We start from the raw sequence: 12591 nt of genomic DNA on the forward strand, positions 1-12591 counted from the left end.
CACTGGAGAAGAGGACTAGTGGAAAATGTATTTGGTTTTGGGGCTGATGAAATGTTCAGGGTCCCATGAGCAGCTACATACTCTGCTTTCACATGCCCTCCTGTGAATGCTGCCCTCCACATGTGGCCCTGCAGCTGTTTCAGTGCCGTAGTCTTTCGGTCCAGAGACATCTGCCAGCACACATTATCTACTACGGCCTGGATCATCAGTTGCAAGTCATCTGCTCCGTTCTCAGATGCAGCAGGGATCGGAACAGCCCCATCCAGGTGGGAGTCCTCTTCAGCCTTCAAGTCATAAACAACATGAATTTGTTTCTTTCTTATTTGAAAAAAGAGTCCTTAAAATGAGACCTGAAAACCAAGCTGACTAATTTTCTACAACTATCATTAGCACCAAGCACTGTTACAAATTAAAGTATCCTATATTTTTGGTGCTGATCTGAACGATTCCCAAAAGAAATGGATTATAATTAATAATTTACATGATCTTTCCATATTAAATGATACAGTTAAGACCTAATTTGTTGATTCACTTACTAGGATCAACAAACCAGAATTCAATGAAATCTGATCATTTTCTCTGCACTGTAACTAAGGAAAAAAAAAAAACACACACAAGAAAACCTTTAAATCAGTTCATGCCTGGAATTCAATGAAAAGAAGCTAGTGAAATAATGTCTGGGGTTGCTTCATATTCAGTTTCCTGCCATCTCTCACATCTTGCAAAAACTCTAACAGCTATTTGAAACACTGATAATGTGATTAACACCTATGTCCAACCTCTAAGGACTCAATGACACAGCACACACGCCCTAACCAGTTTGGATCAGTGGATAGAGCATTGGCCTGCGGACTGAAGGGTCCCAGGTTCGATTCCAGTCAAGGGCATGTACCTCGGTTGCGGGCACATCCCCAGTAGGGGGTGTGCAGGAGGCAGCTGATAGATGTTTCTCTCTCATCGATGTTTCTAACTCTCTATCCCTCTCCCTTCTTCTCTGTAAAAAAATCAATAAAAAGCCCTAACCGGTTTGGCTCAGTGGATAGAGCGTCGGCCTGCGGACTGAAGGGTCCCGGGTTCGATTCCGGTCAAGGGCACGTAACTTGGTTGCGGGCACATCCCCAGTAGGAGGTGTGCAGGAGGCAGCTGATCGATGTTTCTCTCTCATCGATGTTTCTAACTCTCTGTCCCTCTCCCTTCCTCTCTGTAAAAAAATCAATAAAATATATTTAAAAAAAAAAAAAAAAAATCAATAAAAAAAAAAAAATGACACAGCACACAGTGTGTAAGGGAAAAATAGAGACTGAAAACTGGACAGAGAACAGAGCACAAGAGATGGAGGCAGATATGAGGGCTGGGCCAAGTGCAAGCTGGGGTAAGAGGTCTGGAGGCGGTGTGTAGATATCAGGGCCCACAAGCACTGTGCCGGGCTCAGCGGGGCTCATACCAGCAGGCAGAAGAGAGTAGAGAATGAGGTGAGGAGGTGCTATCTCTTGGAGACATTAGTGAACAATGTGAAAAGACAGTGCAAAACCTTTTACATTCCACCCAGGAAGGGCTTGAGCATGAGTCTCTAAGCATCTTTATTTCTAAGATACTTGGGAATGTGGAAGCAATGGGATGTCCCAACCTGTTTCCTCAAAAGACTGACATCCTGCTGGCATTCTTCTTCTTCCCAATGTGTCTGCAAATACTCTTTAACATTTTCTTTGATGTAAGGAAATAAAATGTCCTGGTAAAAGAGTAAAAGAAAATAACAACTATTAGCTTAGTAATTAGCATGAGATGAAGTTCTTCAACAATCTCACCTTAGCTAACTGTAGCAAATAAGCCACTGAAAATACGAAATTTGCAGTTGTGGATATATGAGTGAGACATAGACCAATAAACAGATAAAAAGATCAAGAATCAGTAAACCATGGCCCCTAGCCCAAATCTGTTCTACATCTTATTTTTGTATATGAAGTTCACTGGAACATAGCCACATTCATGTTACATAGTGTCTATGGCTACTTTGGGGCCACAATGGCAAAGCTGAGTATTTATAACCAAGACCATATTGCCCACAAAGTCTAAACATTTACCATTCAGCCCTTTACAGAAAAAGTCTGCTGACTCCAGAACCAGATTGCTAGACCATATGTCCTTGAGGGCAGGGATCAAGTATACGTTGTTCACAGCTATAACCTCAATGCATACCACAGTACTCGGCACATGTATACAACTCAAATATCTGCTGAAAAGTGTCCATGCATGACAACTGTTTTTTTTAAAAAAACACCTGAACACCATGATTCTTGGTAATCAGACTACTTAAAAGAATACCCTATAAGAAAGTGATGTGCAAAACAATTCAGAAATAGATAACCTGTCAGTAATTCATTCATTGGGAATATGATCTCTCTTAGGTCAAAATTTTTACATTTACTTGCAATTGTAGCATATGCATCTTTTCAAATAAAATGTGGCACTTTCAGCAATTGCTTTAGTGTCTACTATATGCCAAGATATGCTAGTCCCAGAGTTGGGTGTTGGAAGCTGCCCATTGCTTTCACTAGCAGAGAGGTGTGGACAAGGAACCCGGAAGGCTGGTCAACCTTGAGGCTCAGGCAAGGGTCAGAGGGTATACCCACTGTCTGGTGGAGACAAAGGTAGCTAAAGCAACTTCCACCTTTTAGTCTCATGTAAATCATCACTGATAAGATAGTTTGCCTATTACTGGAAATTGCCTGCCTAAGGGCGATAGGTGGATCCCAAACCTGAATAAAAGGGATGGCAAGGCCAGAGCAAAGCGGAGTCCTCTCTTGGTCTTCCGCCTGGCCCCCTATTCCCAAATTAATATTTTCTTGTCTAGTCTCTTTCATTTGTGTGCGGCCTCCTCCAGAGCCCGAACCCTGAACCTGAACCCCACACGGGACGTGGGGGGGTACACTCGCAACTGGCAGCCCAATGTGGGGCACTTGCAGTTGGGCATGAAGAAAAGGAATCAAAAGATAAATGAGTCACAGTTCCTATTCTCAGTAAGTTTAAGAATCTGGGGGTGGGAGGTGGCAGGTAAACAAAGAATTATAATGGGGTATCATGGATAAGACAGAGTACAGGCAGAATGCTGTGTGGATCCAGAGTAATGGCACTGCAGCAGTCTTAGGAACAGCCAGAGTCTAAAATAACATGCCATGAGTATAGGCCCCAAGAACATAACTCAGAGAAGGCCTTACATTTTTTAAAAAATATATTTTTATTGATTTTTTTTACAGAGAGGAAGGGAGAGGGATAGAGAGAGAAACATCGATGAGAGAGAAACATTGATCAGCTGCCTCCTGCACACCCCCTACTGGGGATGTGCCTGCAACCAAGGTACATGCCCTTGACTGGAATGGAATCTTGGACCCTTCAGTCTGCAGGCCGACACTCTATCCACTGAGCCAAACCGGTCAGGGCAAGGCCTTACATTTTAAGAGAAATCCACAATCAAGTTGAATTCAAGAAGTCTGTTAATCCAAATTCACTCACTCATTTATTTATTCAAAATTAACTCAATGTCCAATACAGGGCAGGCCCTGTGCTAAGAGCTGAAAATATAATTAGAAACAAAAACCACACATGATCTCTAATCGCAAGGAGTAGAAACGGATCTTTTTAGGGGTCCCATAGGGTCAAAATCTTTTCATGAGAATACTTAGTTGTTATCTGCCCTTTTCATTTTCATCTCTTCAGGAGTGTATAATAATTTTCCAGTGGCTAGATAATGTGTGGTATCACAAGAGATCCCATGCAAATACTCTGTCTTCAATAGCTAGTCATTGAAGAGGCATGCAAAAAATGTGAAATAATGCCTCTTCTAAACACATTTTCCAAAACAAAAAAATTATTTTGTGAAAAATTTATTATTTATATTAACAAAGTAATGGGATTTGTTGTTTAAAATGAATGAATAAATATTTTTAAATTACTCAGCTTTAATTTCTAATATGGTAAATACTGATCAATATAATCCATATAAATAAAAGTTCTTTGGTTCCTCAGTAATTTTGAAGAAAAAAAGGAAACCTGAAAACAAAAAGTCTTGAGAACCACAAGGTGAATAGGATTAATTAACCCAGAGAAGATCAGAGGAGAGTATGTTCCAAACAGAGGAAATGGTGGAGTGAAGGAAAGGTTCTTGATAGAGTCACCTCATCTATGGAGTGTATAAGCCAGAGATAAAAGACAAGGGTTTTCAAATGTTTCCATACCACTTGAGGTGTGGAAAAGGCCCTGAAGATAAGTGATCCTATTCTCTTAAAAGAGGGCTCACTAAATGTAGTAAGAACGGGCTCCAATTCCTGAAGCTGTTGGATGGACTATCACAGGGCATCTGTGCCAAACACAGCACCCACATCCCTCTTCTGAGTAGTATTAATCAGAACCGGCCCTCAGCCCAGCTTGTGGGATGTAGAGAACATCTTAAAACCACTGATCCGTGCTTTCTCTCTCTTCCCTTGGACCTCTTCCTTGTTACAAGCTTCTGGGCCATTACATTTTCCTAAATATTATAACAAGACAGTGAACAAGGACAAAAGAGGTGAAAGAAACTGGTGGAAAACTGAGGGATGATATTACTAGGACATAGTTAAAAGGTCCATATGAACAAAACTATGTTTGTTGTTGTTGTTGTTGTTGTTTTAGTATGCATAGTTTCCCTGGCTGGTAGAAAGATTTGGCTACATAATTAGAATGGTTTAATATTTCCCAGAAGACTCAAGTTCAAATTAAACTGCAGCCCCAAAAGAAAATACACAACACAAGAAGGTTATTAATGGCTTTTGTAAAATGGTAGGACTGAAGTGCTTATCTCTCTTCATAATACGTTATTCAAATTTCACCTGCCCTAGAAAAAATAAAGAAGTCATTCAATTTTGCTTGTTCTCCTTTGGTAAGTAATGGATCATTCATCAAATTTTTCAGCATACTGCACAGAAAAGCCCTGTTTAAGCTCAATGAAAACTCATTCTTGATCTAAAAAAAGAAAAATGAAGAGCTAAGATTGACAGCTTTCTTTTCTAAGAGATTCTTGTACCCTACTGATATATTTCTGATTTTCTTTAAATTAGTTAATTTTCCCATCATGCCCCTCCTTAGCCCTTCCTTTTTCTACTCAATGTCTCTCCTCCACTCACACACTGGGGTAGGGCTGCAAAGTGGCCCCTCACTTGAGAATGCCATCTGAGAAGATGCAGTAAAATTGAAGATACACAAGCCATTTCTTTCCTGGCTAGAGAAACTAACACATGTGCACACAAAGAGGAAAGGGAAAAAATGTTTATTGCAGCACTGGGTATAATTGCAAAATAACTGAAAACGACCTAAATCTTTACCAGCTAGAGAATAGATAAATGGGTATATTCATACTCTAAAAGATTATAAAGCTGTTGAATATTAATGTACTAAAATTATATTTATCAATATGAACATAAACTCTAACATATGAATGAAACTCTAATGCAAAATGAAATGGCCTGGCTAATTTGGCTCAGGGGTTGACATCGACCTATGAACCAGGAGATCATGGTTCGATTCCTGCTCAGGGCACATGCCCGGGTTGTGGACTCAGTCCCCAGTGTGGTGCATGTAGGAGGCAGCAGATCGATGATACTCTCACATCACTGATGTTTCTATCTCTCTCTCCCTCTCCCTTCCTCTCTGAAATATATAAAATATATATATCTTGAAAACACAAAAAGCAAAATGGGATGTATCAGGGCCTGTTATATCTGTAATGTTTTATCTATTTTTTTAAAGATCTGAAACAAACATAATAACAAAAATTAGCTTCATGGTGGGTGCATGGTAATTACATTAATCTTCCTGATTATTTTAATTGTTTCATTATTAAAAAACAAGCAAGCCAACTTCGATCCCTTATCCCAGTGGTCGGCAAACTCATTAGTCAACAGAGCCAAATATCAACAGTACAACGATTGAAATTTCTTTTGAGAGCCAAATTTTTTAAACTTAACCTTCTTCTAACGCCACTTTTTCAAAATAGACTCGCCCAGGCCGTGGTATTTTGTGGAAGAGCCACACTCAAGGGGCCAAAGAGCCACATGTGGCTTGCGAGCTGCAGTTTGCCGACCACGGCCTTATCCTATCTTTAACTGCTTCTTTTTCTCTTGGTCATCCTCCTCCAGTGTCCTGACTCCAGTATTTTCCAACTCTTAAGCAATTAGAAATATTCCTGGGGGAAACTATTGGTTAGATTCAGGACCTCCTAGTAACTGAAGAGTTGAAGTACCAAAAGTTGTCAAACGCATGCAGTTCTATACTACTTTGTGCTTCACAAATTCCTATCTCCTATATCCAGTTTTACTGGTACCAACAAAAATTCATGAAATGAATTGTAAATGCTGAGAGCCCAGTTCCTTGAACTCTGTGGGAGAGGAGATGAATACAGAATCCAGGCAGCATGTGAGGCCAGGGTCCTACCTCTGTCTTTTACTAGCTGAGCTCAAGTAACTTATCCTCTCTGAGCCTCAGTTTTCTCATCTGCTATATGGGAATAATAATACCAAGCAAAGGCATTGCAGTAATTAGAGATAAAGAGAAAGCACTTTCCAGTGTCTGTCTGTGTTTTGCATTCAGATCTTGCTATCCACACAAACATCATGCAGCCAAAGAGTAAGTTGGGATCATAGTACTGGTCTAGTGTTATCTCATTGGACGTAATTTACCACTGGCCAGCCTCCAAATTCCCATACAGAACTTTGGGAATAGAGATACTGTATAGCTTTTGCAAATTTAAGCTATCTATAATAACTCACTGCATTTAAAAAAAAAAAAATAGAAAGCACTTTCTACCACTTATTATATTCTCCAACACAATTTTAAAAATTGATTTCAGAGAGAGAGAAACATCCACTGGTTGCTTTCTTTATGCACCCTGACTGGGGACTGAACCTGAAACCTGGGCATGTGCTTGGCTAGGAATCAAATCAGTGACCTTTCAGTGCATGTGATGACACTCAACCAACTGAGCCACACCAGCCTGGGCCAGACAAATCTTTAAATTGGGCAAGAATCACTTTTGATCCAAATTCAGTGATAAATAATAGCAGAAAAGTTTCTAGAGGATAAATCTTAAACACAACCAACTCCTCTATATATGTATAAAAGCCTAAGCGACCATCGCAACTGAACGGACGACCCAACAGGCTGCGTGGGGTGACCAGGCTGGCAGGGGGGTCAGTGAGGGGCAACCAGACGACTGAGCAGTGGGCTGTGTGGGGTGACCAAGCCGGCAGGTGGGGGGCAGTGAGGGGTGACCAGATGACTGAGCAGTGGGCTGCGCGGGGCGACCAGGCTGGCAGGGGGGTCAGTGAGGGGCGACCAAACAGTAGGCTGGGTGGGGCGACCAGGCCCGTGGGGGGGGGGGCAGTGGGGGGTCAGTGAGGGGCAACCAGACAACTGAGCAGCAGGCTGCGTGGGGTGACCAGGCCTGCAGGGGGGTTAGTGAGGGGCGACCAAATGACCGAACAGTAGGCTGCATGAGGTGACCAGGCCCGCAGGGGGGGCAGTGAGTGGCAACCAGGCCAGCGGGGGGGGGGGGGGGGGGCAGTGAGGGGTGACTAGGCCAGCTGAGGGGGGCATTGAGGTGTGACCAGGCTGGCGGGGGGACAGTTGAGGGGGTGACCAGGTGGCAGGGGGGGCAGTAAGGGGCAACCAGGCTGGCAGGGGTGGGGGCAGTTGGGGGTGACCAGGCCAGCAGGGGTGGCAGTTATGGGCAATCAGGCAGGCAGGCAGGCAGGTGAGCAGTTAGGAGCCAGTGGTCCCAGATAGTGAGAGGGATGTCCCGGATTGGAGAGGGTGCAGGCTGGGCTGAGGGGACCCCACCCATGCACCAATTTCGTGCACCAGGCCTCTAGCCTATCTAATAAAAGCCTAAGCGACGGTTACAGGGAACTATCAGAACGACTGGTTGCTATGATGTGCAATGACCACCAGGGGGCAGACGTTCAATGCAGGAGCTGCCCCCTGGTGGTCAGTGCACTCCCAGAAGGGGAGCGCCTCTCAGCCAGAAGCCAGGCTCATGGCTGGCAAATTGACGGTGGCGGTGGCGGGAACCTCTCCCGCCTCTGGAGCAGCGCTAAGGAGCAGCAAGCTGAGCAGTAAGGAGCCTGCTGCTAAGGAGCAGTGAGATGAGCGGTAAGGAGTAAGCAAGCAGTCAGTGAGGAGTGAGGGATCCCAGATTGCGAAAGGGATGTCCGATTGCCAGCGTAGGTCCGATCCCCAGGGGGTCCCGGACTGTGAGAGGGTGTAGGCCGGGTTGAGGGACACCCCCGCCCTCAGTGCATGAATTTTGTGCACCAGGCCTCTAATTTATTCCATATTTACTGAGTGAGGATCTACTGAATGCCAGGTACTTCTAATAATGGCGTTATAAACCACAACCCTCTCCTCAGAGAACTCCCAGAAATAAAAGGTGCAAGATTCCTAAAAATTCTAAACATTTAGGAAAAGCTTTAGAAGTTAGAGATTACTTTGGAATTCCTCATCATTCAATTTGCTCCTTACCTCTATGCATAAAACACTCCTCTGCTCTGAGTAAACACTAAACTAGGCCATGAAGCTAGAACTTAGTGTAACACCTGGGACAGTGGACGGCAAACTAATTAGTCAACAGAGACAAATATCAACAGTACAATGATTGAAATTTCTTTTGAGAGCCAAATTTTTTATTTTATTTTATTTTTTTTTTAAATATATTTTATTGATTTTTTACAGAGAGGAAGGGAGAGGGATAGACAGTTAGAAACATTGATGGGAGAGAAACATCAATCAGCTGCCTCTTGCACACCTCCTACTGGGGATGTGCCCGCAACCAAGGTACATGCCCTTGACCGGAATCGAACCTGGGACCTTTTAGTCCGCAGGCCGATGCTCTATCCACTGAGCCAAACCGGTTAGGGCGAGAGTCAAATTTTTTAAACTTAAACTTCTTCTAATGCCACTTCTTCAAAATAGACTCGCCCAGGCCATGGTATTTTGTGGAAGAGCCACACTCAAGGGGCCAAGGAGCCGCATGTGTCTCGCGAGCCGCAGTTTGCCGACCATGGACCTGGGATATCATATTACCTGGGAGAGGCATGTTAGCAGACTGTTCTATTTTATTGGAAAAGTATTATTTCATAATATAAAAGTACAGTTAACTAAATTGTGAAAATTTTATCTATCCTTTCAACATACTTATTGAGCATCTATTATGTAAAATAAATGTCTTCAAGGTGCTTATTTTAAAAAGCCAGTAATTACACCAGTCTGACACGTGCTATGATACCATATAAGAAAGCTCTAAAAATAGACTTTTTAGAGCTAGTGCTTATTGCCCAACCCTGCCCACTGAAAATGTTCAGGCTTTAAAAGTAATTCCACAAATAAATGAGATGATAAATGTTTTAACTTCAGCTATAATCAATTTATAGATAATTTTAGAATATCTTAGTACAAAAAAAAATGCAGCAATAAACCCAAGATTCTACAAATGTGTGATTATTTTTTGTCCACCAGATACTAAGGGGTTGTTATGATTTAATAGTATATATAGCAAAAGGCTATAGAAATAAATGAGAGTATTTGTCTTCCAGGGGACTATGATTAAATTCTGCAAAATGCTAAGAGAGATACTATGCAAGCAGCAATCTATCCTACTCTATACAGCTCAATGGCAGCTTTCTGAAAGCTCCATTAAGGGCCACAAAATTTCAGAAGATCTAATTAAAGAAGTTGCCTCATAAATGCTTGGAAGTCCAAATATGGATCTGATTTGCGGTTATGCAGTTGTTTTAATAGAAAGGTCATGTAATCAATAAAAATAAAATTGTTGTTATACTATTTACTCGTCTCCTTAAAGAAAACATGTATATAAAAAGGTAATGGGGCCTATGTTCATTACACCGTCATTTATAATAGCTAAGATTTGGAAGCAACCCAGTATAATGCTAAGTGAAATAAGCCAGTCAGAGAAAGACAAGTACCATACAATTTCATATATGTGGAATCTAATGAACAAAATAAACCAACAAAATAGAAACAGATTCATACAGAGAACAGACTGACAGCTGTTAGAGGGGAGGTGGGTGAGAGGCTTGGTGAAAAGGGTAAAGGGATTATGCAAAGAAAAACAAACAGCTCACAGACATACAACAGTATGGTGATCACCAGATGAAGGGAAGTGGGGGGAAGTAGGAAAGGGTAAAGGGGGTAAATGGTGATGGAAGGAGACTTGACTTGGGATGGTAAACACACAATACAATATACAGATGATGTATTATAAAATTGTACACCTGAACCCTATATAATTTTATTAACCAATGCCACCCTAATAAATTCAATAATAAAAATAGGTAATGAATAACACTATTGATGTAACATACATCAATAGTTGTATATATTGCTAAATGATCACAATAAGTCTATTTAACATCTGTCATCATAGTTATAAATTTTCTTCTTGTGATGAGAACTTTTAACATCTACTCTCTTAATAACTTTCCAATATACAATCCAGTATTAGTAACTACAGTCACCATTACATTACATCCCCAGGACTTATTTATTTTATAACGAGAAGTTTGTAACTGCTTGAACATTTCTAATTATGGGAATTTACTACTTCTTGGAATGAGTGGTCCATGACATTTGTCAGACAGGTGGAGCAGTTGTATTAGAACTACTCCTTAAAAACACTTCACGAAACCATACTGAAATCCACCAAGAGAAGTGCTACACAGGGCCACACTTTGCTGTCCCTACCTTCATGGAGTAATCAGGGACATACCCATACTCTTTTGAAAGCTGAAGCCTTTAGGAAAAACCATTAGATTTCATTATTTGCATTCAAAATGAATAAATGTGTTGCTGATAAGGCAACAGTATCTTCTAAATCCCATTAAGAATATTAAACTGTAATTAAAGAAAAATAAACAATGATCTAATTAATTGTAATGAATCACATTACACAAGGGAAAATTATAATTATAAAGGAGTAGTGTTGGGATAGATTTAAAAAAGCAGCAGAGCTCTGGCTGATTTTCTCAGTGGTTAGAGCGTCAGTCCACAGATGAAAGTGCTGCAGGATCGATTCCAGTCAAAGGCACTTAACTTGGTTGCAGGTTCTCCAGCTCCAGTAGGGGCCTATGGGGGAGGCAACCAATCGATGCGTCTCTCATGTCTGTCTGTCTGTCTGTCTGTCCCCCGCTCCTCCATCCCACTTTCTGTAGAAATCAATGTAAAAAAATCTCCTTGGGTAAGGATTAAAAAAAAGCTGAGAAGAGACAAAATATTAGTATCTCATGTTCCAGAGAGGAAAACCTGATTGGCCCAGAGTCCTAGACCCTAACAGAGGAGGGGAAAGGGAAGGAATTGACATTTATCTCCAGGAATCCAATTACCATTCCTACAAGGGGACCCTTTTGAACAGATGAAGAAGCTGAAGTTCAGAAAGCTTTTACTTCTGGTACAAAGTAAAGCCAGGACTCAAACTCCAAGGCCTGAGTCCATCTAGCTTGTAAGTACATGGGAGCACACTTACTAAGATCACTCAACCCCCTGGATCCTGATAACATATTCTCTATAGACATTTCTAATATAGTTTTGGTTTCTCTAAGAGATTTGTATTAAGAAAATGAGAGATTTGGGTTCACCTGGCAGTTTTGTAACGCGTTTAATAGAGAGTAACAACATGAATAGTTGTAGTAATAGTAAGAGAAACTGCCAACATTGCCCTTACTATTCCAGGCACCTCTCTATCTATAACCAATCCTTAGTGATCTCATCTGATCCCATGATTTTAAATATCTTCTATTATTGCTAATGACATTATTCCCTGAACTTGAACACCTACCCCAAATCTCCACTTCGATGTCTGAAACCAAACTCCTGCTTCTACTTCTTCTTTTTTATTTTTAAATTCTCACCTGAGAATATTTTCCCATTGATTTTTAGGGAGAGTGGAAGGGAAGGGGAGAGACAAAGAGAGCAACAGCGATGTCAGAGACACACATTGAGTGGTGTTCCAACAGGCAGGAGATAGAGCCTGCAACCAAGTTATGTGCCCTTGACCAGAATCGAACCTGAGACCCTTCAGTTTGTGGGCCGACACTCTCTCCACCAAGCCAAACCAGCTAGGGCTGCGTCTACTTCTTATTTCTGAGTAAGCGGTAGTTCCATCTTTCCAGATGCTCAGGCCAAATACTCAAGAATCAGTAATCTTTGACTCCTCTTTCTCTCACACTCCCAGGTCCAATCAATCCATCTGCAAATTCAGTCCTACCTTCAAAATATAACCAGAATCTAATCAATTCTCACCACTGCTCCTGCTACCAAGCACTCCAAATTCATTCAATTAGTTGATTAACAAATGGCTTGAATGATCGAATTTCAATTCTCATAATAACCATATTAAACAAGTGCTATTATTTTCTCCATTTTACAGAGGTATAGGTTAAGAATAAATTAGTGAAGTATGATTACAATTTATCAGTCAGGTCTCTCTCTTTTTTTTTTTTTTAGTTTGAACAGTTAGATACCTACACCTGATTTTTCCCATTGAAGAAATCT

At 41.3% G+C, this 12591-nt stretch overlaps 1 protein-coding gene across 10 annotated transcripts in view; it reads right to left on the reverse strand.

The window, feature by feature from the left end:
• The window catches only part of ENOPH1 (enolase-phosphatase 1), an 86489-nt gene that overhangs the window by 24711 nt on the left and 49187 nt on the right, over positions 1-12591 (reverse strand). For all 10 annotated transcript variants that reach the window (XM_080675299.1, XM_080675300.1, XM_080675304.1 and 7 more), the window contains 2 exons: positions 1628-1729; positions 82-284 (listed from right to left, as the gene is read on the reverse strand). In XM_080675299.1, the coding sequence (XP_080531425.1) occupies positions 82-284; positions 1628-1729 (305 nt within the window). The remainder of the gene's footprint in view (positions 1-81; positions 285-1627; positions 1730-12591) is intronic.

The sequence above is a fragment of the Plecotus auritus genome (genome assembly GCF_963455305.1).
Source record: "Plecotus auritus genome assembly, chromosome: 1".
NCBI classification, from domain to species: domain Eukaryota; kingdom Metazoa; phylum Chordata; class Mammalia; order Chiroptera; family Vespertilionidae; genus Plecotus; species Plecotus auritus.